Source organism: Diplotaxodon limnothrissa, linkage group LG15, assembly GCF_057381915.1.
Source record: "Diplotaxodon limnothrissa isolate DT_005_m linkage group LG15, D_limnothrissa_male_GT1.1, whole genome shotgun sequence".
Lineage (NCBI taxonomy): Eukaryota > Metazoa > Chordata > Actinopteri > Cichliformes > Cichlidae > Diplotaxodon > Diplotaxodon limnothrissa.
Genome location: NC_140610.1, coordinates 1,567,550 through 1,594,979, shown reverse-complemented (window position 1 = coordinate 1,594,979; position 27,430 = coordinate 1,567,550). Strand labels below are relative to the sequence as shown.

General features: G+C 42.1%; 1 protein-coding gene across 1 annotated transcript; it reads right to left on the bottom strand.

Annotated features, from left to right (window-relative positions):
* Positions 1–348: 348 nt before the first annotated feature.
* tdrd6a (tudor domain containing 6a) lies at positions 349–14,263 on the bottom strand. Its single transcript, XM_085373317.1, has 14 exons — positions 8,668–14,263; positions 8,346–8,425; positions 7,447–7,509; positions 7,299–7,353; positions 6,787–6,866; positions 6,547–6,601; positions 5,774–5,829; positions 5,153–5,216; positions 4,972–5,033; positions 4,306–4,360; positions 4,167–4,222; positions 4,018–4,081; positions 3,462–3,535; positions 349–396 (listed from the first exon to the last, which is right to left on the bottom strand). Exons 1-14 carry the CDS (start codon positions 14,261–14,263, stop codon positions 349–351), a joined length of 6,408 nt encoding a protein of 2,135 aa, XP_085229443.1.
* Between the last annotated feature and the right edge of the window lie 13,167 nt (positions 14,264–27,430).

Here is a 27,430-nt window from a genome sequence, read left to right as displayed (position 1 = left end):
TGCATTTCACAACAGCCACTGAAACCAGAGCAAATAAACTCAAGACTCAAACATCTAAAGAATTGTTTGGCAGTTTATCAAAACAAACTCCTCATGTTTTATCAACTATTACCATATAAAGACTTTTAGCTTCGTGGCTGTTTGTTTTTAGAGGAACAATGAAATAAGCAGATCAAAGGCTATGAGCGATAGGACGATAACACACAAAGAAGCCAAAACAATGACAACACTGGCATTGGGCACTTAAAATGAACACAGAAAATGAACTGCACCTATCTGAAACAACACAAAACAATATGCAGTTACACTAATCTTCTATTTAATGTCCAAAACGAAAAGAAGAGGCAGTCACTCTGCCGGCTGCTGCTCAGCAGAACAGCTTTGACAGCTGGATTCCTAAAAGGAAGTTAGCAGCAACAAAGCAACAGTCAACAAAAACGGCTTTTTGTCTCCTCCTACTTTCAATGGTAACGTCATACATCAACATCATAACTCATTCAGAACAAACAGACAGGTATCTGTATCTGCCCATGTTCCAGAAAGCAGGTTTAGTGGAAACTCTGAGATGAAGAAGCTCTGACAGAACGCCAACTTCAGCTCCGAGTCAGTTACAAGAGCAGCAGCGCGTGATGCTAACCTGCACCGTGACAGGTTTTCTTCAACACGCCCCGAGTTTCTGTGCCTGAAGCAGCTGACAGTTTTAATTCTTCATTCATACAGTTGATAAAGATTTGATATCTTTTGAAAGACTCAAGGTTTCTTTTAACATGGCTCAGGGACTGAGAGCAATCACTCAACACTGCAGACCCACTATCACAGAAACAAAATCTAGAATCTACAGCTGTGTGAAAAACAAAGTCGTCACAGGACTCTTACAAACCTGAGAAACCCTAAATCCACTGTCACATGTCTATAAGAGCAAAGGTTTGAGCTACATCTCAGCCTCAGTTGGAGTTCATGACAGTAAAACTACAGAAACACTGAATAAGTAGGAATTACTTGGAACGGCTGCCGGGGGAAAGCCTCTGGCAGCACAACTTAGGTTTGCAAAGTTACATCTGACTTTGGGCTGTTACATCACAAACACCCCGTACAAACTGTCACAGAGGTGGAAGGCTGAGGACAGATTTGTTTTGCAGCCACGTGACTTGCACACTTTGTACTCACTGAGTCAACCAAACTTAAGCTCGACTAGAATTCAAGCACAGCAGCAAACCTCCAACAGAACGGCAGAAAAAGAAAAGAATCAGTGTTGCAATGGCCAGACCTCAACACAGCTGCAAACCTCAATGAACTGAAGCTTTGTTGTGAAGAAGACTGATCCAACATTTCTGCCACAGTGTGTCACAGACAAAATGATTGCTTCAAGTAACTGCTGCTGACCACTGCTTCAACAAGCTGCTCTGGCTGAGTTCTGCAGTTTTAATGCTGCCTTATTTGAAAGTTTGAATCTCAACAACTTTGCCGCTGCAGATCACCGAGATTAATGTCTGATATCACAGAACAATCATTCTTTAAAGGAAAAGAAAAACACCCTCCAGTTTGGGCCACATAAGCTTGCTGTCATGTACACTCCCATCGGGTTACTGCTGAACACCTCATCTACCAACACACACAAAAGCCAAGTGTAAGTTGACTGACGAGGCTGAATAAAACCTCTTTTCTGTTCATCGATCATATATTGATATTTTAGCTCTCCTGGTTTTTTGTCTGTTGGAAATTCTGGTATCGAGCTGCACTGAGTTGACTACACCATCAGAGTTCAGTTAGACTCAGAGTTTGTTACACCTGCTTTCTGAAACATCACTCAGCTCCACACTCGTGGTTATTTATTATATTTTAATATGAGCATCAAAGAAGTTGAGGCACAAGAAAGTGATTAGACATGTTTGCAGAATAAGAAGCACCCAATGGCAGGCTCTTCATTTCTATTACTACTTCCTACTCCAATGGTTACATTGTATGAATGACCGGATTATTCTGGAGAACAAAACTTACCAAAACTGTCCTAAGGAGAAGGCAGTTCATCTGTCAGCACACTGTCATCAAAACTCTGGAAATGTTAAAAGGTTGAATGAAAAAACAGTAATGTGTGTTTGGTATTTTTTAGGCTAATGTGAGTGCCTTCTAGATACGTCGGTGGTACAATGAAGAGCACGTGCATAAGCAGTGTGTACTGAACATACTGTTAAATACCCAACAGAAAATGTAAGCACTTGCAGTCATGTGGAAAAAAAAACAAAACATTCACAGCACTCGTGCAGAAAAATGAAGCACACCTCATGATTGGACATCTTGTAGAACAACAGTTATCATGAGCAGCAAATAATTTTCTGTATGAGTGTCAGTCTCAGTATCGGAGAAGGATCCACTCGTCTTTGCTTCAGTTCACTGAGGTTTTTCTCTCAGCACAGCATTGTAACTGGGCTGAGTCTGGACTCTGGCTGTTCTATTTCTTTTGCAGATCTGCTGCTGTGCGTAGGGATCATTGTTCTGTTGCATGATCTAATTAAACCAAGCTTCAGCTGGTGGACAGACGGCCTCACATTTGGCTTTAGAATATTTTTATATACAGAGAAGTGCCAAAACTCCTGCTTTTACAGAGGTGCTCACACCTGAAGAACAGCCATTGGCAGTGAATGAGTTAAACCCATTGATTCATTCACTGCCATTGACGGCTATAGACGTCAATGGCAGTGAATGAGTTAATGAAATGCATTTGCACATTAGCACCTGGCTGCTACTTAATTAATAAGGAAGCAGTAATAGTGTTCTTAGAAATGTGTAGTCCTGTGAAAACTCTTCCACATGACTGCAGGAGTGTAGAAATACACGACAAGTTAGATGCTTGAATGTTGCTCCCCCTGTTAGCTGGCCATATTAGTACTTTTCAGTGCCAAAAAATACATTTTGTGTTTAAGATATTACACTGCTATGTTAAAAGCATCATAAACTTAAAAAAAAAAACCCAAACCAAAAAAACAACTTTCCAGGAACATTCATAGCCTAAAAATGGTAAATGGCCTGTATTTGTATAGATTTACTAGTCCCTAAGGACCCCAAAGCGCTTTACACTATACACACACATTCACACACTGGTGATGGCAGCTACATTGTAGCCACAGCCACCCTGGGGCGCACTGACAGAGGCGAGGCTGCCCGACACTGGCGCCACCGGGCCCTCTGACCACCACCAGTAGGCAACGGGTGAAGTGTCTTGCCCAAGGACACAACGACCGGGACTGTCTGAGCTGGGGCTCGAACCAGCAACCTTCCGATTACAAGGCGAACTCCCAACTCTTGAGCCACGATCGCCCCGCATAGCCTAAGGTCAGTGAATCATCAACCATGTGATATTTATGACAGATGTCTTTTAGGGACAGTCCTAAAACATAAAATATCAAGTCTCCATATTTAGATTTAGACTTTAAACTGAATTCATTCATTTTTACCTTTCTTACCTCATTTTGTTGGGAAGGTGGACGCTCCTGCAGCTCACACTCCTCCGTCAACATTTCAGCTTCCTCTTTTAGATCTGAAAAACAAGAATACATGAGTATATAATGAAACGTGTTTCTTGATGCACATTTATGTTTGTGAAATAAAAATGCTTTTCATTTCTAAATGACAAAAATGCATACACACTGCAAATGAAGGCTTACAACAAGCATGGTCCTAGTTTAAATGAATAAGGTCAGTGTATGTACAGCTAAAGCTTCAGACTCCTCTCAATGCTCTGTGTCAGACTGTACTTTCTCTTCTTGGCTCCATACAATGTTATTGAGAGGGGGCATCCATGCTGTGGTCACCTCAGACACACAGCCCTTGCTGTGGGTACAGAGGGTCCACCCACCTGCTGATGAAACCTGTTTGAAATGAGCAGCTGTAGTAGCTACAGTGGCTTGGCTCAGTGCAGGTTACACAACCTTTAGCTGAACTGTGAATCACACCAAGCTACTGTAGTAGCCCAGAATTAAAATACAAAGCTGTAAATGAGCTCTTTAATTTAAACAGTACCTCTACAGACGTCTGTCAAACAGATCTCTCCAACAAGACAGGTCACCTCTTCAACAAGGCTATTCTGCACAGGGATACAAACAGTGTGTATAGTCTCTGCAGAGATACAATGTTACATTTAAACCTCAAATTGGAAAAATATGCATTACCAAATCTGGAGATTTAATAGCTGTGGAGGTCTGTGGCTCAGCATCAGATTGTAAAGCTGCAACAGAAAATATACAGGAAATGTAGCCCTATGCGTGTTATGTAATCAGATCTGATATTTAAAAAGCCAAGATGACACACCAGAAAGTGTATCCTCACGAAGACACGACGTCTCATCTTCGGTTATCGAGTCGTCCTGAAACAAAAAGATCACACTCATCACTTTAAAGCCCGCTCCAACAAACATAAGCAGCTCGTGTTCAGATTAACATCTGCTACATTTTCACTGATTCTTTTAGTTTCGTTTCAAGTGATAAGAAGTTTCCTGGCCAAGTACATTTTATATGTGCAAGTCGTTAAGCCTTAAGGGCCTGGTCTTATTTAATGAATTTAGGGCAATTTTAAATGATCTGGATCCAGTTGCTTCCTGATAGCAGACAAGCACTTTTACTGTTTTTCTTTTTTTTTTTTAATTGACACCAAAGTTTAAAATTGTATTGGTTTCTGTTTTATTTTCATTTATATTGCCTCTACTAAACTGGTCTACAATTTTGATGTGTGTGCAACTAAATTTATGCAAATTGTGATAGTTCTGCTCTTTGTTCACCAGGATAATCTCATTAAGGGGTCTCCCGCCGAAGAAGTTGTACTACTTTACTGTCAGGAAATAGAGAGACAAGAGAAATAAAGTGTTCTACAGGGTCAGTATGTGTCAGATAAATTTACCTGTGAAAAGCCTGATCACGTATGAGCTATACAGCTGCAAGACATTGTTTAGTTACTCTGAAAAATCAACAAACAAATTACCGTTTCCTCTGCTGTCACACAGCTCAAACAGTCTTCACCATCACCACTCGGCTTTTTTTGCTCTGCAGTAAAAACAAAAAAAACCAAAACTGCATGCATATCTAAAAAGAGGACTTCACAGAGAAACTGAATATTACTCAGAAGCAGTGAACTGTACACTCCCTGATCTGAAGTCTGATACCTGTGCAGACATCTGTTACGCAAGCCTCTTCAGCACAACAGGTCACTTCTTCAATCTCATCACCCTAAAAAAATAAATAAATAACAAAAATAAATCTTGGTGATTAAAGTATTTGTAGTCTAATTTTACAATTCTGTAGCTTCAAATCCATTTCTGCATGCGAGTATATTTTGTAACCTCTGCTTGTTTTCCGTAGCAAATCCCAAATCAAAATCTGTGCTTTAACATATTTTTAAAATAGAAATTCAGAACAATGTTGAAATTATGTTTTACACTTCAAATTAGAGACTACACAATCAATATAAGAACTGCACACGGCAAAAAAATAAATACATTTTAAAAAGCCGATCTGAGGACATCACTTCAATGTGTTTTTCAATATTTACTGAGCAATATATCCCAAGCCATGCATCCCATGAACTGATTGCAGATTTTGTTTGGTTTTTAGCCTTGTTGGTCAATGTGTTCTGTGCACTGTCACCACAATATAATTTTTTATTTATTTTTTTAAATACATGAGCAGTTACATGTCCCTGGTGGGACAATGCATCACCACTTAAAAGGCAGTTATTGGCAGTCAGAAGACAGCGCACATACAGACACACTCCACTATCTAGTTACCTTCTCCAGCGAGGACACCGTGTACGTGAGGGGCTCACTGGCAGCTTCGTCAGCGTCTGCGAGATCCAAACACAGACAAGCCGGAAAGAGTTTTAAATGGGGAATGATAGCTTACTTGCTTAAAAAAAATAACCACATCATTGGCATATCTATACTATATTGCCAAAAAGTATTCACTCATCTGCCTTCACCAACATATGAACTTAAGTTGCATTCCAATCTTAATCCAAAGGATTTAATATAATGTCCGGCTACCCTTTGCTTGCAGCTAAAACAGCTCTTCCATCTCTTCCACCACAAGGTCTAGAGTCTAGTGGCAGCATGCTTTACACCACTGCATCCAAGGACCTCTGCACCTCAGCATCTGCTGGCCCTGCTATGCGATTTTACATGACCTTCCACTGAGCTGCAAACTGAGCTGCTGTCATTTCCAATCACTACTTCGTATTAATACTTAGTAGCGAGGACATTTCACAACTGAACTTGTTCCACAGGTGGCATGCTAACACAGTAACACACTGGAATTCACTGAGCTCCTGAGAGCGACCCATTCCTTTACAAATATTTGCAGTAGCAGTCTGCCAGCCTAGATACTTAATTCTATTTGCATGTGACCATGGAAGTGATTGGAACACTGAAATTCACCGATTTGGATGGGTGAGTGAATACTTTTGGCAATATGGTGTACTGTTATTTTCATGCGAGGTTCATGCTTGCAGCCTTGCATTTGAACTTAACATGTAAATATCAAACCTGGCAAAATCTTATCAAACCTGAATTTGGAATGTTGAGATGAACCAAGGACTCCTCATCGCTCACAGAGTCACTCTGAAATAGAGCAGATTAATCTTTACTCACCTGAGAGTTCCAGGTGGGACTATATCAGTGTAGTAAGAGCATTTTACCCTTAGTCACAACAGTAAATAATCAATCTGATATTTACTAATCATGACAAAAGCAGAACTGCTTAACATCTATACCAATATTACGGTATATCCTCGTCCCCAGCATACCTCAGCTTGTGTGGTAGCACATGGAACCTCTTGCTGACTCATCCCATCTCCGGCCTCACTTTCCGGTTCTTTGGGAGCACCTTTGTGGACAATTGCACCCATTTATACCCCATATCATCAGCCTGAGACATTTCTCAATACGAGTACTTGTGAGTACTTGTGTTCTTTTGAAACATCATCAGTTGTGTTTTCTCTCATCAGTAAAAACCATGACAAACTTTCACACCTTATACTAAACTGAATCAATTTCAGATTTAGTCTTCTATAGTCTTATGAAATGTAGTCAACTAAAACTAGACTAAAACTAAAAGCATTTAGATCCTTAAATTATGTCTAAAACTTAATGTTTCAAAAGACTATGACTTAAACTAAATCAACGCTGTAACTGTGGCCGTCAGCTGGCCAAACTACAGAAAGTAACCCTGTTGTTTTTTCATTCCCTTTCACTTTAAGCCTTTCAAAATGAAAAACCACCGTATCAAGAGTTGGATGACAAAATAAGAAGCACTCACTGCACAACTGCTCCTCAGGAGGCACAAGGGAGGGCAGCACTAATTCAGTCGGAATCTGAAGAAAAGAACAAAGTAAACAAAATGATGTCCTTGTCAATGTTCTAATAGTTGAATCCAATCAAATGTCTTGTGCTGTCATTTCTTGTACCCGTTTTGAGACTTCAGTTCCTAGATCAGTACTTTCCATGAGACTAACAGCGTTCCGCGGAACCTTGAGAAAATGGAAGATACCAATATGTACGTATGTGATCAACAATTTTAAATTACAGAATGACGCTTTAAAGTAGGGCTGTGCGATATGACTAAAATCTCATATCCTGATATGACATTTCTCATCCCGATAATGATATATATCACAATATAGTGCATTTTCTGTAAATTCCGTGAATCTTGGGCAACTCGACTTGTGTGAAGTGTTTTCATGCATGAAAATATATATTTTTAGTTACAAGTTGTAACGGACGCCATTTTCTTTGTGAGTATTTATTACATGGCGTAGTGCGGGGAAAAGCCTGTTCTAACGTTTGAGGTGTATTTTGAGCACCTGGCGGTTCTTTTTGGTTCTCGTCCATAAACTCTCACCGTACTCTTTCACGTGATTCGTGCGTAGGTGGTAGAAGAAGTTTGTCGTGTTTGAGTCTGAACTGGGGACCAGTTTGCAGCATAATTTGCATCGTACAGTTTTCTGGTCCGCGTCAGACTTTTCCTAACCAAACCATGTCTATGCTACATGTCTATGCCCCTCGTTTAGAAATAAGGTCCTCGATTTGTTTTGACTGGTCCTTCTGTTTGGAGCTAACTGGTTCTGCCTCATCAACGGCCATGCTGGTATTCTCTGTGCCTGCATGGTGGCCATCCAAACGATGAAAAAATATTGCCGTAAACGGTTTATTTTGCGACACCATGAAACAAATGATAGTGTATAATATGAAATTATAGATGTTTTAATTTTATCATCCGATATATTTCATCATATCGCACAGTCCTACTTTTAAGGCTTTTAAAAAGATCATCAGTTTATTTCGACATAATGAAGTTTAAATCTACCAATTTCACAGTTGTCCTACGGTTCAGGGAAGTACCACTTCCTACAGAAGCTGTTATTCCATCTTGGTTTTGGGCTAGATCTGGAAATAGAAAAAGGAAAATGCAACACATATGAAATCATTAACTTGCATAATAACTGACAACATGTGAGACTCAACTCTGAGTCCATCAGACTCCAGCAAGCAAATGTAATATTATTACACAGGTATTTTTCCAGAATGACATGGCATTCATTATGATTTGAGCAGATTTGAACTCAACCATATTGTGTGCTAACAAGGAGAAAAACATTTTTAAAAAGAGAAATTAAGCTCTTTCTTACCAGAAACATTCATGATGTCAAAGCTGTAGGAAACTGCGTTCATCTCTTCAAGTAGAGATACCTTGTCAGTTCTTGCAGTTCCCTCTAGGTCATCTGTTGTCTCTAAAAGGTTCTCATCCACTGGAGAACTTGAGACGTTGGGCCCAAAAGCGTCCATTACCAAGGCTTGCTCCTCTTCAGGTTCTTTGTTAGTGTCCTCCATGTTAAAGTTCATAGTCAAAACATTTTGGTCTTTGTCATCTTGGTTATCAAGTGGCGACAATATACTTTCATCTATACCACTATCACCAGGAAATCTGTCCTTGATCAATATTGCAGAGGCTTGGACTTCGATCTTCTCTGTGGAAACACTTTCTTCTTGGATCCCAAAAAACTCAAGATGAACTGAATCTTTAGAGGACTTTGGAGTACTTAATTTTTGTACCTCATCTTCTGTGCAAGGCTCAAACTGATCAGTGCTGAGCTCGTCACTGTTGTCTTTCTCAAAGTGGATATGAGATTTGTCTGCTTCTTGGGTTTTGGGATTCTCTACTTGATCGTCAGGTACCACAGACTCATTTACAGATGAGTCAGTCTGCACTGAAGCTTCATCTGAATCAGGCAGTTCATCTGCTTTGGCTTTATTTTCGGTTATGAAGCTCTTCCACCAGGTTTTCATCAACTCGTTTATCACCTGACCTTCGCATTCCACCTGCACAAAGATTGTTCCTGTAGCTCTTGCTAGTTTTGTGACAGTCAACTGCAACAGTTTAACATCTATGAGTGCAGACAATTCAACCTTTGCTACACTTTCCCAATATCCACACAAAACATCAAAGCCTTCAAGCTCGCACAAAAATGCCTGTGGTGGAATCTTCAACAAGCAAGGTGGCATTTCTCTCACATCTGTTATGCTGACTCTAGTCTTGTTTCCATAGTCCAAAAAGAAAACAGAGAGCTCACCCTCATTTTTGTCAATGACCTCTGCACGATACCAAAACTCATCGTCTAAAAAGCGAGCAATACATAGACTTCCAGGAACAAGAGCATCTGGATCAATATGGTTCTGACCTGCTGAATTCTCAACTTCTGAGAGACCTAATAAGATCTCATCATGTTCTTCTGAACTAGCAGACTGACACCAGAAAGTCTGATCATCATTTATGACTGTGACATAGGCTTCCAATTTCTGCCCCTCAAAAAGGTCTTCCAGAAAGTTATGTGGGGAGCAGTGGCTCAGCACTGATCTCTCTGGCACTTCTCTGATATCAGATACCTGGGATGGCTCCTTCCTTTCCTTTACTTGCTCAAGTTTCTCTGAAGTGATTTCAGGATCTACAGTAGGCACTTTATACGTAACCTTCACACCATTGTCTTCAAGGTTAACTTCCCACACAGACCCAATTTTCCTGACAAACTGGCACTTGAACACTTTTTCTCCACTGCTAGAAATCTTTTCTTTGAAAGCAGACACCACATCTGGATCAACTACAACCTCTTCCCCAAGACCAGCAGCATCACTCAGCATACAGTGTGTGCTGTACATTGGCAGCTGCAAGAATTTCTCGTGGAGTCTGCCCATCTTGGAAAGTGGAGTCATGACTGTATTGCCAAAATCAACAAACTCAATGAGAGCCATTGCATCACCATGGAGTTCTCTTACAACTGCTCGGTACCATGAGGAATCATCTGCGAACTGTGCTTGAACAAGGTCACCTGGTAGCAATTCTTTGAGCCTGTTGGTTTCTGGAGTTGAATTGGGGTCATTGAGCTTTTCTACCAGGGAAAATATATGATCCTCATCCCTTACACAGTGCACATAGAAACTTAATGGGCTGTTGCAATGTGACATGTAGACATCTGCTACCATACCAGGTGTGACAGAATTTGAGGGCAAGTCTGAAAGTTTAGGAAGCTTTTCAGCATTACTTTCCTTTTGGGATTCTGTGCCATTTACTGTTGACTTGAGTTTCTTGGTATCTGTTGGAAGATCTGAAGATCTGACATTGCCACCAGCAGATGACTGCCTTTGCTGTGGAGGTGTGTACAACTCTAGTTGTGGACTCTTGATCCTTTGACCATTTTCATGAACTGACTTTGTTTTGTTCCAAAGTTTCATTTCATTAGATTTCCTGTCATCCCTTAAAGTAAAAGGAGGTTTTGAAGCAGAGAAACTGTTTTTCTTCAGGAATTGTGTGTCATCTTCCATTTTTGTGGTCCGTTTTGTCGTCTTTTGCAAATAACTCGGTGAAGCCTCAAAAGCTCTCCGACCATGGCAAACAACCTGGCTTTCTGTGTGCATCTCAATCTGAAACTTTTTCTTGAGCTTTGAATTGATCTGAGTGTTTCCAAGATAGAGCTCAACTAGCACTTTCCCATCAGGTTCTCTGGCCACTACTAGCGCTCGGAATTTGCATTCTGTTGCAGTTGTCTCAAACCAGCTGTTCACCTCACTGGAAACATTAGCAGGGACATCAGAAAGACCACACACCACTGCTTGCACAGGTACAGACATGATGTCGTTTGCCTCTCTGGGAACTGGGAGCAAGTCAGATTTATCTACTTTAATAGTGTCCCCATAATCCACAAAGTGAACCAGGAGTGCTGGCTTTGTGGCCTTGATCTGCCCTCTGTACCACTGCCCATCAGTATACCTTGCAAAGCACAGAGTTCCAAAGACTGCTGGAAGCTTCACATTCTCAAGCTGACGACAAAAACTGCTCACTTTCATCTTGAGGTCATTAATCACATCAGCATTCTTTTCAAGCTGGCAGTAGAACTGATTGACATTGTTCACACATGTCACTGTGACCTCTTCCTCCATCCCAGTTTTGACACTGTGTGTTGAGTAGTAGTATGTATCCAGATGAAAAGATGGTCCCATAGCTTTTTTGGGAGGTGTACCTTTCATGACATTTACCATACTAGTGCAAATACTCTCAAATGGAGTTTCTAGATCCACAATGTTGAAAACAATCTTCTGCTCACTGCACATGACAGCATATATGGTGCATTTCAGAATCACAAAGTTGGAAGCAGCCGAGTCCACAAAGTTTTTAAACCTTTCTACTGCCTCTTCGCTCCACTCAGTTACAGCAGATGTAGGGTCATTGGGATTCCACAAACTGCATCGAAAAGCCTGACCATGCAGAGTAAGAAATTCTGGGCTGATTCTCCTCAGGTCTTGGAAGGAGACTGTCTCTGTCTGGCCATAGTCAACAAACAACACATCCACATGAGCAGTTTCATGTTTATGAATCGCAAGGGCCCTGTACCACAATCCGTTACCAGGGTGACGAGCAACACAAGCCGTTTCAACATTTGGCTGAAACTCACTGCCTGCATAGTGTGCCTGTATGTCATCCATGAGCAATTTCAAGAGTCCTGCATTATAAACTAGCTGGCACCAAAAGTCGCTTGGGCTCTCAATGAAGGACACATTGACATCAAGGACACTTCCGATAGGAAACATGTGTTCCTTAAAGGTAGCCATTCTTCCTTTTTTCTGGCTAAGGCCAACTATGTTTTGGACTTGGAGAGCCAATCCAGTGTTCTTATTCCCACATAGTGGGCTGGCAACTGGATATTGTGTGGGAGGCGTAATAGCAGGATGCATTGTGTCTTTGCACTGCCCTGGTTTGTCAGCCTTTTCAGCAAGACCAGAACTACACAACAGTGTACTGACTTGTTGTTCTCCCTCTGCTTTGGGATCTGTCAGATGGACAACATAGCCACTATCATATTTGGCCAGTACATGTACTTTTAGTTCTTTATCAGTTACTGCTTTTCTGAAAAAGGCAGAGGCACTCTGACTCCATCTCCCATCTTTAGGTCTGACACCAGCCAGAGTACATTTTAGTGCCAATCGTGGCAGCTTTTTGAACTCAGCAGGAAGTATCCTGAGGTTTCTCCTATTGACCACTTCTGTATTTCCATAATCAACAAAGAATACCTCGACCTGTGTCTCACCAACTTCAGTCACAGTTGCTCTGTAGAAATCACCATCTGCTGCTTTGACTGCACAGTAGAGTCCAACAGTTGGAATTCTAACAGATCCTTTATTCAGAGAATCTTTGTAGAGATGGTAGATAGTATCCATTAATTCATTCAACTGCTTTGTATAGTTTTGCGTTTGGATGTAAAACTCTGATGGGTTTGTTACATGCTGAACAACTGCCACATGTGAGGAGTTTAGCAGGAGAACTTCAGCAGGCACCCTCTCTGCAACTGCTTTCCCTTCTTTTTCTTCCACAACTTCTCCAGGAGTTAGCATCGTTCTTTCTTGCTGGGCTGGATGCGGTTGCCTGTGTGCTGTGTTGCGAATAGCATAATCTTCCAGTGTTTTTTCACAGTCCAGCAAACAGCCCTCTTTGGAACCAAACAAGATGTTCATGTTTGTATTGTCATCTCCATAAAGAGTGACATAGTGAACACCCTCTGAGATGCTTTGGTACTCAAATTTGGCAATCATCGTCTTGTACAGCAGGAGAGACTTGAGGTAGTCAATTTGGGTGGTTGTCCATCCTACCCCTTTGTCAATAACTCCATGGAGAGAGCAGATGTAGGTGACAACTGGCATCCTAAAGAACTCTGCAGCCAGTGACCTTACATTCTCCACTTTAACAAACTCTTTGGTTCCACTGTCAACATTCAATACTTCCACCATGTTACTGGTTGGAAATACCTGCTGTAGAATAGAGCGGTACCATTTGCCATCACTTCCTCTTGCAGAACATGGAGACCCAATCATATCTGGGCCTATAATGCAATTGGGCATTCTCCCTTCGCAGCTCTGTGTAAGCTGATCTGACAGTTTCTTCAGTTCTTGAGAGAAGACCTTTAACTGGCAAAAAATCCTCTGTGGGTTTGTCACTTCTGTTACAACGACTGTCTCTACAGTTCCTCCCTGTAGCTCTGGGTACATGAACAGCTCTTGCTTGCGCAGTTGTTCAACAGGTCCCACGGACAGCCGTTTGATCTCTGGAAAAACCTCAGCTCCACTATGGGGCTGCACTGACTTCAGGACAAAGTCCTGGAAGATGTTTGGGGATAGTTTCTTAGCAAATCCCATCTCATACATTTGTTTGGATATGCAAGGTATGTGTAGGAGGAATGTTCTGTTCAGGACTAGTACTTGCTGCACATGTGCTGAAACACACTTCCCAGTTAGAGATTTCAGAAATTCAAGCGCCATTGGGGACCATTTGTTCTCAAGTGACAGTGGTAGCACATTAGCTAGCACACAAAACTCCACTTCAGGAGGCAGTTGGAAATGCTCCTTTTTACTCCATGCAAGCCTACTTGTGTTGGCACGGCATGTTGTTCCTTTGTCAATGAGGAACACTGTGTATTTTGAGCCATTACTTGAGACTATGCGAGCCCTATACCAAATACTCTCAATCTGAACCAAGCACTGGTCACCAGGTTTTCCTTCCAGTTCTTGCAAAGAGTCCCCAGGGGACTGGATGTCTTTGGCTAGACGTTCATACTCTGCAGTCCTCTCCAGGCTAAATTTTCCCCAGAATTCCACAAGTACACAATAGGGATGCACATGGACCCTGGATATGAGAACAGTTACATCTGATCCTCGTGTAGGGAGTCCTAAGATTGACGACATTTTGGCAGTTTTATCAACACCTCTCAACACCGCTGCATGAGGATCTGGATCTTATCTGGAAAACACAAGAGCGCACACACACACACACACTAAATGTAACAACCAGTGGTATAAATTTGACGTTGCCTCATTTGAGTTATCACATTCACAAGATTCTTAGAAAACTTGACCTCTGACCTTGAGATTTGCCACTGAGATTTGAACTTCTCCAAGATTTTTAGCAGATACATACATGGTATGAGTTTCAGAATCCTGAAACTGAATTCAGAAGCCCCATTCTTGAGTTACTGCATTCACAAACTTGTGTCCACGGCGTGGTTATATCACCTACCCCTAATTTATGTAGTAGAGCAGCAGTTCCCAACCTTTTTTGCCCCATGAACGGTTTAATGTCCGATAATATTTTCACGGACGGGCCTTTAAGGTGTGGCGGATAAATAAAACAAAATAAAATTATACAACCAAGACAAAAACTCTGGTATTTTGTAAATATAATAATAAACGCAAATTCACTGTGTAATTTCATTAGCAGCGTCCTCCTAAAAGGCGCCAACAACATTAGGAGTAACATCCTCCTCTCTGCCCCTTAATGCTCTCTGGTCACTATAGTAATAGGTTAATAGGTTTTCCCTCAATCAAAGGAAACAAAACAAGAAACAAAACATCAATCAAAAAATTGCTCTTTTTTAGTCGGGCTACTTAAATTTATTTTGGGCTACCAAAAACTGAAGAGCCCCTGCCCGAAGGGCTACCAGGGATTTTGAAATTTTGCGAGCCCTGGAACAGGCTTTTCCCCGCAGCACGCTGTGAAATAAATACTTACCAAGAAAACGGCGGCCGTTACAACTTATGTCTAAAAATGTATAGTTTCATACATCGGTTAAAACACTCTACTCCAGCTACATGACGCCCAGCTGGAAACACTTCACGCAAGTCGAGCTCCCCGAGATTCACAGAATTTACAGAAAATGTTAAATTTTTGAGATTTATATCGTTATCGGGACGATAGATGTCTTATATCTAGATGGCACCAGCAGTATGCACGGCGACACGTCCGTCAACTCTGCTAGCTTTGCTTTGGCTTTCGCTAGCCTTATCCTTCTCTATTTTATCCCAAAATGCCCTCGCTCTGCGTGTGTACAATCGCCAGTTACTCTTAGAAATCAAAGCATCGTATACCCTGGCTCTTAAGCAAACTGAGACAGGAGATAGAATAGAATAGCCTTTATTGTCATTGTACAGAGTACAACGAAATTGGAGATGATTATGGGCCTCCTCCACCACTTTTTGAGCCCTGTATCCCGGTTTATCTGTGCCAACACACATACACCACTTCCTGGAAGAAGCGCCCGAGGAAACGGGGAAAGCGGGCTGGTACACTCATCAAAGTCCGAGCTCTTCTCCGTGCTTCTCGTGGAACTACTGGACCAGCAGAGTGCGTCTTTAGATGGATCCTGCCTGTTGTCCCTGGAGCTCCCACGACACTTGATCCCCCGCTCTCAGCTTTTTATTTCCCTGAGTGGCCTGGGACCCGTGGATGCGGCATGGACCACAGAAATCTTCGCACACTTAACCGAGCTGGAACATCTGATGTTAGGATCTACACACTCCAAATGGCTTTACTAAATGTAAGATCATTAGCAAACAAGACGTTTGAATTAAATGACTTCCTAAAGTCACAACAGTTGGACTTTCTGAGTCTGTAGCTTTTTCGGGGCTGGTCCCTCCTAATTTCTCATTCTTCAGCCTCCCTCGGTCCTCTGGTAGGGGGGGAGGCTTAGCCACTGTGTTCAACGCTCGATTTCATTGCCATCAAACATTACAGCACGACTCATTTTCTAGTTTTGAACTCCAGCTGTTTGAGTTACACCTGAATTCTGCTGCGCCTTTACTGTGTGCCCTCATATATCGCCCTCCCAAGTTTAACAAGGATTTTATCAAAGAGTTTTCAGGTTTTATGGCTGGAATCGTTCTTAAATTTGACAGTTTTTTAATCCTTGGTGATTGTAACATCTATGTCTGCTGTGACTAAACTTTTGGTCAAGGACTTTTTAAATATTATTGACTCTTAACTTGACCCAGTGGGTTACTGGTCCCACGTAGGGCTGGGCGATATGACCCAAAATTCATATCTCGATATTTTTTAGCTGGATGGCGATATAAGATATATATCTCGATTTTTTTTTAAGCCATAAAGTAAGAACAAAAAGAGAGTTCTTAGTCAAAGCTGTGTCCCAGATGTCACACAGGCACTTTTATTAACATACAGCGCAGATGTACATGAAAAATTACTCAAAATTAAATTATGAGCATTCATTAAATAATAATGCTCCATAAATAAAAGAAAACAATGTTGTTTTTGTGCTAAACAAAGAGCTCACAATTGTGCAGTCAAAATGTAAACTAAAAGACGCTGAGCGTAATAACAAAGACAGACAGATTTCACAGCTGCTCTGTTCCCAAGTTCTACTGCATGACTGACAGCCTGGAGTTTGAAATCCGCTTCATAACCACGTCTCTTACAGGTGCTATTTATGGTCCTTATACACACACACAATACGGTAATACTACGTTGAAGCACAGTACGTATCACTCCGCGAAGCTCCTCAGTAGCCGTAATGCGCCGACAATCTATCAAGCAGTGCAGCTCCGTAACTTACCAAAGTCGAACTAAAACATTTTTGACAGACTGCTGAGCGCCGTGTACCACATAAAATCGGTTCGCGGCCATCAAGCACAACCAGAATTCATACATAAGGCGCGCTATCAACTTTTGAGAGAATGAAAGGATTTTAGGGTTAGCGCGGTTAGCTCGTTAGCGCGGTTAGCTTGTTAGCATGGTTAGCTCGTTAACACGTTGACGCCGTCCAGCCCCACGCATGGGAGTCCCATTGACTCCCATTATAATCACATATTTTCGATATACTGTAATCCTGACATGTGATAATTTTTTTCTCGTGAATATCTAATGGATCTAAGCCTCAGCCTTCAAAATAAAGGAAAAATATGTTTTGGATCCAATGAGCACAATATTAGGTACAGCACCACCATAGACATTTTCAGTGGTTTTGAATGCAGGACATGGTTATCTTATTATGCAAAATACATGACAATAAAACAGCTGACCACCATAAAATAGTCTCGATGTAGTGGAGCTGATATAAGAGAGTGTGAATGTGATTGAGAATATATTTATAATATATATTATGGGTCCCCCCCAAAAAAAATAAAAAATAAAAATAAAAAATAAACAGGGGTCTTTATGACAATAAAGCTATAAAAACATAAAAAATATTAAGAAAATTATGAAAAACTTTATATCAGTGGATAGGTCTGAAGTTGTTTAAACAAGCTGTAGTTCAGCCTCTTCTTAAAAAACAAAACCTGGACCCAACTGTTCTGTCCAACTACAGGCCTATCTCAAAGCTTCCTTTTCTATCTAAAGTCTTGGAGAAAGTGGTCTACCTACAGTTGCAGGCACACCTTGATTTTAATATGATCTCTGAAAAATTTCAATCTGGTTTTAAATCACTACATAGCACTGAGACGGCACTTTTAAGGATTTTTAACGATATTCTTTTAACTCTGGACTCTGGCAGCCCTGCTGCCCTTTTATTGTTGGACTTGTCAGCAGCTTTTGACACGGTCGACCGTGACATCCTGTTATCACGGCTAGAATTTCATGCTGGCCTAAAAGGATCTGCCCTACAGTGGTTTCGTTCCTATTTGTCAGAAAGGTTTTTTTTATGTCAATATGGGCCCCCACAACTCCAAAATAGCCCCTCTTAAATACGGTGTACCTCAAGGCTCTATTTTGGGTCCTGCCCTGTTCGCACTCTATTTGTTGCCATTGGGCTCCATCTTCTCGCGGTACAGCATTTCATTTCATTGTTTTGCTGATGATTTGCAGATTTATCTACCTTTAAAAGCAGGGTCAGACCATCCGCAGCTCTTATTACGCTGCCTTGATGATGTCAAACAGTGGTTGTCATTAAATTTTTTAAAGCTAAATGAAAATAAAACTGAGGTTGTCATTTTTGGCAACTTTAATCGTATCGACAGCACTCTGGGCACCCTTTCCTTGTATTGTAAAACATGTAAAAAACCTCGGTGTCTACATTGATGGTTCTTTTAAATTGAATAAGCAGGTGAGTGCAGTAGTTCAGTCCTGTTTTTTTCAGTTAAGACAGCTAGCCAAGGTAAAGCCATACCTTCCAGCTAACATCTTTGAGCGTGTTATTCACCTTTTTCTTACTTGCAGATTGGACTACTGCAATTCATTGTATTATGGTCTGGATCAGGCCACCATCCATCGTCTTCAGATGGTTCAAAATGCTGCTGCTCACCTGCTAACTGGTACCAAACGGAGAGAGCATATAACCTCAGTTTTAGCTTCTTTACACTGGCTTCCTGTCTCCTACAGGATCCAATTTAAACTTCTACTTTTTGTTTTTAAGTCACTTAATGCCCGAGCCCCTCCTTACCTGTCTGAGCTCCTCTCTGCCTATGCTCCAGGAAAAACCACAAGGTCTAGCTCAAAACTAATGTTGTCCATCCCACGGACTAACCTCAAATCCTGTGGTGATAGATCCTTCTCTGTGGCAGGTCCCAGACTTTGGAATAGTCTCCCCTTAAATATTAGATCTGCACAAATACTTGACAGGGCTCTAGACTAACTTTTTGCCATGGGCGTACCGGTACGCCTAACTTTAAAAAGTTAGGCGTACCGGCACAAAAGTTAGGCGCACACAAATTTTCTAATAATTTATATATTATAATGTGTTTTTCTGGATACACTGTGCTTTTTCAGCATTCAAAGATTGATGACACCGTGTCAGAGCACTGGCTATGAATTTCAGAAGGATCAGGCCTTAACTTAACAGAAAAGTTAGCAATAGTTCCTTTCCTATTACAGCTACATCCACTTCTGTCGTGCCTAGGCTGCTCACTAGGGCTGGGTATCATCACCGATTTCTATAATCCATTCGATTCCGGTTTTCAAAGTCCCGATTCGATTCAACTTAGCCTCAAACAGTTAGAAATATTATAATTCTGATCATTTATCAGCAGTGGCGTGCCCAGCGGGGTGGCCTGGGGGGGCACAAGCCACCCCCCCAACCAGACTGGCCACCCCAGGTGCCACCCCAAAGGCAAAACAATAAAATTCAATCAAATATCAAATGTACGATTATGTTTTCACGGTGAAGCTCAGATATCCGATTGTAAGTGAATGCAGCATCGGCTTCTGCGCTATGTGCATCACGTTAGCAAAGGTAGGAGAGCCAAGCGCGAAAGACGGCACTGCAGGAAACAATTTTTCGGTGAAAGAAAATGAGGACAGAATAAATATCCCGGTAAGTAATATTAAGTTTGAGTTTAGTAAACTTCGGTGAAATTAGAATACCAAGGAAAAAAATAACACTTAAATTATTGCAGCCGTCGAATATTTCAGACAGTTTGCTACTGAGGGCAGCTAACATAAGAGTTATGAGTTATAAGATATAATCTAAGTCGTAACATTGCTGTATGGAGCTGCAGATTTGGTTGCAGGTTAACATCGCTGGACTGGCCATCGGGCATACCGGGCATCTGCCCGGTGACTTATTTTTTATTTTTTTTGTAATGGCATGAACAATGAGAGGTGGTGGATTGGCCAGATGCAGGTCGATGTGTAAAAATAACTCAGTTGTTGGTTGGTGGCTATCGCAGAGCTTCCACAGAGGCCAGCAGGTGGATGAGGGAAGGGGAGGCAGTAGGAGAGCCCCGAGGCAGCCACCAGTCCGAGTGTCAGGTGAACTGAACTTCAGGTAAGAAGTTATGAGCTGCAGTCTATCTGGGTCAGATATAAACCACGTTTAGGTGGAGTTTATTTTCGTTGTGCTGACTTTTTACCCTCAGTTGCAATAACTCATACTGCGTTCTAGCCAGTTTGACGGAGTTTTTATACAGCTGGGTGGGTGCTATGATGTTACTGATAGTGAACTTTATTTTATTCATAAGGTTAGTTAGTAGAGTTGCCAACGGCTCCTTAAAAAAATGGAATGGTCCGTCATTCAGAGAAAATATTACACGTTTCGTATTGAGCTGAGAAGAGACGCAGTTTGTCCCGGACTTTCGCTATAATGAAAAAAAGACACAAAGCTGGAGTTATTCTGTCGTAACGCTGCACAGCTGCCTCTTCTTCTCTCATTCTCTCCCCCTCCCTCTCCTGTTGCTACTTCAATCATGAAACTGATCAATGATCAGCTGATCGGCTTTTCTCTCTTGTTTGTTTATCGCCCACTTTGCGCCAGAAAGAGGAAACCAGCGGATGTCGCGCTAAACAACAGCAGCACGTTTAAGCTTGATCAGCTGTTGTTAGAATTTATTTAATATTAATTTCTAGTATCAGCTGATGTTTGCTGGAGCCACAGCTGTAAAGCTGCTGGTCATTATGTCGGTTTGGATATGTGGTGAGAGGGAAACATGAAGATGAAACCAGGAGATGTCCTTACTGAATCATCAGAGCTGTGATGGAGAAAAAGGTTTACCTTTTAGGTGACATGAATGAGTTGAAGTTATGAACTGTTTCTGAGAGACAAATAACACCAGGATCCTTTTTTAGGTAGCTGACAGCTGGTAACTGTGCAGGGGTGGATCTAGCAAAGTGTTGCCAGGGGGCCAGGTAGGGCATTAACAGGGAAAGGTGGGGCACAAAGAAATACTTTTCTTTCTTATTTTCATTTAAAATATCTAGCTTTTATTAAATAATTATCTAAATCTTACAACCAAAGTTTTTATCTGACGTAAAATGTATAGAAATCATACATATACCAACAAGACTGTACATCACTGTCACAACAGCATTTGTTTTCATTCAAAGTCTTTATGGCTTTAATACCTGGTGGGCCGGTCTGTAGTCAAAATGCCCAATTTTCTGTCCCAGTCCAGCCCTGCAGGTTAATACTGGCAGTGTCACCATGCCAGCTGACTGGATTTCATCATCAGCCAGTGTTGTTCTTTATCAATATTACCACAGTTTACCATAAGGCAGCATAGAAAGTATTTACTTGCTTTCAGGTTTTATTCAAATGTTAGTCTTTTCAGTTGTTTCCCCACTTTTTTCCTGTTTCAAAATCAAACACCAGTTTGTGAGAAGATTATCTTCTTTTTTTAATAGGCAGATAAAGTTTTACATTGGAATTTGTCAATTGTTTGTTACAAATGTTCGTATTTTAATATTAAAAAATGTTTTTGCCCAAAACATATGTGCACTACATGGCAGTAAAAATACTATGCAAATATTGCTGTCCTTGAATGCTGAGTAAACACTGACAAAACACTGATTGTACAGTGGGGCAAAAAAGTATTTAGTCAGCCACCGATTGTGCAAGTTCCCCCACCTAAAATGATGACAGAGGTCAGTAATTTGCACCAGAGGTACACTTCAACTGTGAGAGACAGAATGTGAAAAAAAAAATCCATGAATCCACATGGTAGGATTTGTAAAGAATTTATTCGTAAATCAGGGTGGAAAATAAGTATTTGGTCAATAACAAAAATACAACTCAATACTTTGTAACATAACCTTTGTTGGCAATAACAGAGGTCAAACGTTTACTATAGGTCTTTACCAGGTTTGCACACACAGTAGCTGGTATTTTGGCCCATTCCTCCATGCAGATCTTCTCGAGAGCAGTGATGTTTTGGGGCTGTCGCCGAGCAACACGGACTTTCAACTCCCGCCACAGATTTTCTATGGGGTTGAGGTCTGGAGACTGGCTAGGCCACTCCAGGACTTTCAAATGCTTCTTACGGAGCCACTCCTTTGTTGCCCGGGCGGTGTGTTTTGGATCATTGTCATGTTGGAAGACCCAGCCTCGTTTCATCTTCAAAGTTCTCACTGATGGAAGGAGGTTTTGGCTCAAAATCTCACGATACGTGGCCCCATTCATTCTGTCCTTAACACGGATCAGTCGTCCTGTCCCCTTGGCAGAAAAACAGCCCCATAGCATGATGTTTCCACCCCCATGCTTCACAGTAGGTATGGTGTTCTTGGGATGCAACTCAGTATTCTTCTTCCTCCAAACACGACGAGTTGAGTTTATACCAAAAAGTTCTACTTTGGTTTCATCTGACCACATGACATTCTCCCAATCCTCTGCTGTATCATCCATGTGCTCTGTGGCAAACTTCAGACGGGCCTGGACATGCACTGGCTTCAGCAGCGGAACACGTCTGGCACTGCGGGATTTGATTCCCTGCCGTTGTAGTGTGTTACTGATGGTGACCTTTGTTACTTTGGTCCCAGCTCTCTGCAGGTCATTCACCAGGTCCCCCCGTGTGGTTCTGGGATCTTTGCTCACCGTTCTCATGATCATTTTGACCCCACGGGATGAGATCTTGCGTGGAGCCCCAGATCGAGGGAGATTATCAGTGGTCTTGTATGTCTTCCATTTTCTGATGATTGCTCCCACAGTTGATTTTTTCACACCAAGCTGCTTGCCTATTGTAGATTCACTCTTCCCAGTCTGGTGCAGGTCTACAATACTTTTCCTGGTGTCCTTCGAAAGCTCTTTGGTCTTGGCCATGGCGGAGTTTGGAGTCTGACTGTTTGAGGCTGTGGACAGGTGTCTTTTATACAGATGATGAGTTCAAACAGGTGCCATTCATACAGGTAACGAGTGGGGGACAGAAAAGCTTCTTACAGAAGACGTTACAGGTCTGTGAGAGCCAGAGATTTTCCTTGTTTGAGGTGACCAAATACTTATTTTCCACCCTGATTTAGGAATAAATTCTTTACAAATCCTACCATGTGGATTCATGGATTTTTTTTTCACATTCTGTCTCTCACAGTTGAAGTGTACCTCTGGTGCAAATTACTGACCTCTGTCATCATTTTAAGCGGGGGAACTTGCACAATCGGTGGCTGACTAAATACTTTTTTGCCCCACTGTATCTCTTGTACTTTATCAACGCAGTATCTAAAAACTTTGCACCGTAGTGGTTAAAATCTTATTCTAATAAGAGTTAAAAGTGCATTCGGTTATTAGGTTTATAGGATTATTGAATTATGGTTAACGGTTGGTAGAATTTCTTTTAAACATTATCTGCCAATTACATCTGCCACCCTTCTCCAAATCTGTGCCCCTACCTGGCCCCCCCAACAAAAATTTTCTAGACACGCCACTGTTTATCAGTACTGACTTCATCAGAATTGTGAACATCACAGCAGATGCCTTTGTGTGAAAGTAACTGAGAATACAACACAGAAAAACATGAAGGAGATTTTCCTGGTCTGGCTTTTTATAGCAGATAACCTTAAAAATATTCTACAATGTTCTGCATATAAAGCTTAAATTTCTTCAGTATTGAACAACAGAAAAAAAAATAGGCTTTCTTGTCCGAGGTCATTTAAGTGAAAAAAAGAAAAGAAAAAGACAGCAGCCGACAGCGCTGTAAACAACGGTAGACTGGTGGGTAATAAGCGAATGAATAATACAGAAAACAGAGATTGGAGACGGGAAACTGTTCTTGAAGTACAGAGAGAGAGAGAGAGAGAGCTAGCTGTGCATGAAGTGTGATTTTAATAGTCGTGGAAGCAAAACAGCAAAATTCATGACGACATTGATCAAATGTGAAGCGTAGTTTGCTGCTTCTTTTGCTGCTGGCTCTGTGAATTTTGGCTGGAGAGAGAAAAACCTGCAGCTCAGAATCAGCGCAAAAAGACGTAATCACAGCGAACAGTTGGTCGCACAGGTGCAACCAATTTTTTTTTTTTTTTTTTTAAGTCGCACCACTGAAAAATTTGGTCGCACTCTAGAGCCCTGCTTGAGCAATTTAAATCTTTACTAAAGACACATTTCTATGCCCTGGCTTTTAACACACTATGACCCAAGCATTTTGGTCTTATTTGAATTAGTTTAGTTATTGTTTTAATTCTTTTACTGTCCTTTTATTGTTTTTTTTATTGTTATTATTGTATTACATTGTTGCTTTTTAATACCATTTTCATATTGTTAAGCACTTTGTGCAGCATCGGCTGTTTGAAATGTGCTATATAAATAAATTTGACCTTGACCTTATATCGGGATATGAGATTTGGTCATATCGCACAGCCCTATTATAATTATTTATAAAGTATTTTTTACAAACTCTAACATTAGGTAACCGATGGATTTTCCAGTTTGAGTGCAGCTGGTCAAACAGCCAAAGAATATTCTCAGTTTCTTAAAACCATTTTGCAGCCAGTGACAGCACAAAAGTGAACACTTAAACTGACTTTTAGTGTCGTTGTTTTCCTTAGCGATTCAGTCACTAGTTAGCTAACATAAACTAATGTAATTCTATTAGCCTCAACCAACCACATGAGGTCACATTCCATACTGACGGAAGATGGCGCAAAACATAAGACTTTAAGCACTTGTACTTGTACTTATGTTAGTTTTTGAAAGCAAAGCTTAATGATGTAAATTAAGCTTTACGTGTAGAGTTTCAAGCCCCATTTGAGTAGCGTTTATGTAAAAATACAGTAGTCGTGTCCAAATTCATGGGCTGCATCCTCCCGAGGACCCGGCCTTCGCAGTCTACGTGGGCCAGGTCCTCAGAAGGTCGGGTAGGCCGGAAGTAAACAGCTGTGAAATTGGACGGTCTAGCCTTCTGAGTAGCGTCACCGCTGTCTCGGTGGAGTTTAATAAACTCGGCTGTCTGCTCCTTGCTATCTAAAATATAACAGGACACTGGCGTAAATTCTCGACCATCTCACACTTCTGTTTAATCAGTTTTCTGTTTGACGTTTATTCAGCTGTGTGAAAACCAAGGAGGAACCCACCAGGGGGATTAATAAAGTTTAATTTATCTTATCTAATCTAATAACTTTAATCTCAGCCAAACCGATTTACTCGCGAACAAATAAAACACTGAAAAAAGCCAGACAATAACATTTTTAGGTTGTCTAAGTGACTTATATATTACGTTTAACCTGAGTAGCGAAAGTCGGTGATCTGAAAATGATGTGCCGGGAGTTGTGTCGTTCTCAGCGGCTCTAGTGACCCTCAAGCTCTCGGCTAGCTATCGAGCTGGTGGGTAACAGACGTCTCCGAAAACGTCGGAGCACTTTTGCAAATATGCGATATCTTGATAACCTGAGCAGATATTTGAAGTTTACACACCCACATTCTCGCCTGAAAATATGTTAAAAGTTTATTTTGTGACCCAGAAAGATTAAAAAGAGTAATTTTAAAACTTAGTAGCGGCCGCCATTGCCGGAAACTGGAGTTTGGCTGGGCCGCGCTATGAATTCTGGGATATGGTGGGCCACGAAGGACACACCCAACCCATCCTTCAAATTCGAGGAAAAGGACGCATTTGCCGGCTGCATTCGGAGGAGTCTACGAATTTGGACAGCCTTCGGCACGTCGCTGTGACGTAATCGGTCTACAAATGCGGCCTCAGGAGGATGCAGCCCATGAATTTGGACACGACTGCTCCTTACCAACCACCAAGGAACGTATGAGCGCCAATCTCAAAGAAAACCGTTAGTAATACCTGTAAAAACTCTCAATGATGCAGTAGAAAAAAAAACTGCGGTCGTATTATAAGCACATTTATCTTGGTAGCTACTGTAATTACATTCGTTTGTGTGACCCGCAAAGACCCGTATGGGCTCAAAATGTGGTCATAAATATTTTGTACTTGTAAATCGGTTTTGTACTTGTAAATCAGGATTTGTATGTGTAAAAAAATTTGTGCGTGCGTAAAAAAGATTTGTATGTGTTAAAAAAAAAAAAAATTGTGTGTGCGTAAAAAAGATTTGTATGTGTAAAAAAGATTTGTGCGTGAGTATAAAAGATTTGCAGGGGTTCTTTTGGCTAAAAAAACCCCCTGCAAGTTACAAGTACGAATTTTGACCCCATTTTTCTTCCTTTCATCTGATTGGTCAATGTCATGTCAATCACAAATGTAACAATCCAATCAGAGAAAGACATCTTACAGTGAGTTGAAACAATAATTTGTTATTTATTCTTGCATATACAATTTTTCTCATTCGTATTGTGTCACTTTGTATGTCACTCACAATTTCCATCACCTCTTCCCATTCGCTGAGCCCCTGCACGGTTCGGCTTTGGTATGCCACCCCAATATTTTTAGTGGCTCCCATGGCCACCCCTATGAAAAAAATCCAGGGGGCCCTAGATCTCTAGTTGAGGATAGCGCACAGCCAGCAGGCCACAGCCAGCAGACCCAGCCAGGCTCCACCATCAGCCAGCAGGCCACAGCCAGCAGACCCAGCCAGGCTCCACCATCAGCCAGCAGGCCACAGCCAGGCTCCACCATCAGCCAGCAGGCCACAGCCAGGCTCAGCAGGCCACAGCCAGGCTCAGCAGGCCACAGCCAGGCTCCACCATCAGCCAGCAGGCCACAGCCAGGCTCCACCATCAGCCAGCAGGCCACAGCCAGGCTCCACCATCAGCCAGCAGGCCACAGCCAGGCTCCACCATCAGCCAGCAGGCCACAGCCAGGCTCCACCATCAGCCAGCAGGCCACAGCCAGGCTCCACCATCAGCCAGTAGGCCACAGCCAGGCTCCACCATCAGCCAGCAGGCCACAGCCAGGCTCCACCATCAGCCAGCAGGCCACAGCCAGGCTCCACCATCAGCCAGCAGGCCACAGCCAGGCTCCACCATCAGCCAGCAGGCCACAGCCAGGCTCCACCATCAGCCAGCAGGCCACAGCCAGGCTCCACCATCAGCCAGCAGGCCACAGCCAGGCTCCACCATCAGCCAGCAGGCCTAGCCAGGCGCCATCATCAGAAATTCCGCTTCCGGGTCCCTCGTGGTGGCCGCCTCGTGCTCTCGCTTCAGTATGCCACCCAAGAAAGGCCCAACACCAGAGGAGGTTGAGGACATTAAAACCTCCCTCGGAGCGCTGTGCGGAGACGTGGCCGCAGTCAGGGCACAGCAGGAGCTGCTTCTGGGGCTTCTGGAGGAGGTAAAACAGCTACGCCTCCAAAATGCCGAGAAGGACAGACGGATCATGGATCTCGAGCGGCGGGTGGATGAGCTGGAGCAGTACACCCGTACGAACGACGTGGTCATCAGCGGTATTAAAATCAAGCCGCGCTCGTACGCGCGCGCGGTGGCCGGGAACGTCGGGGAGCCCAGCGACGAGGAGACCCGCTCGGTAGAG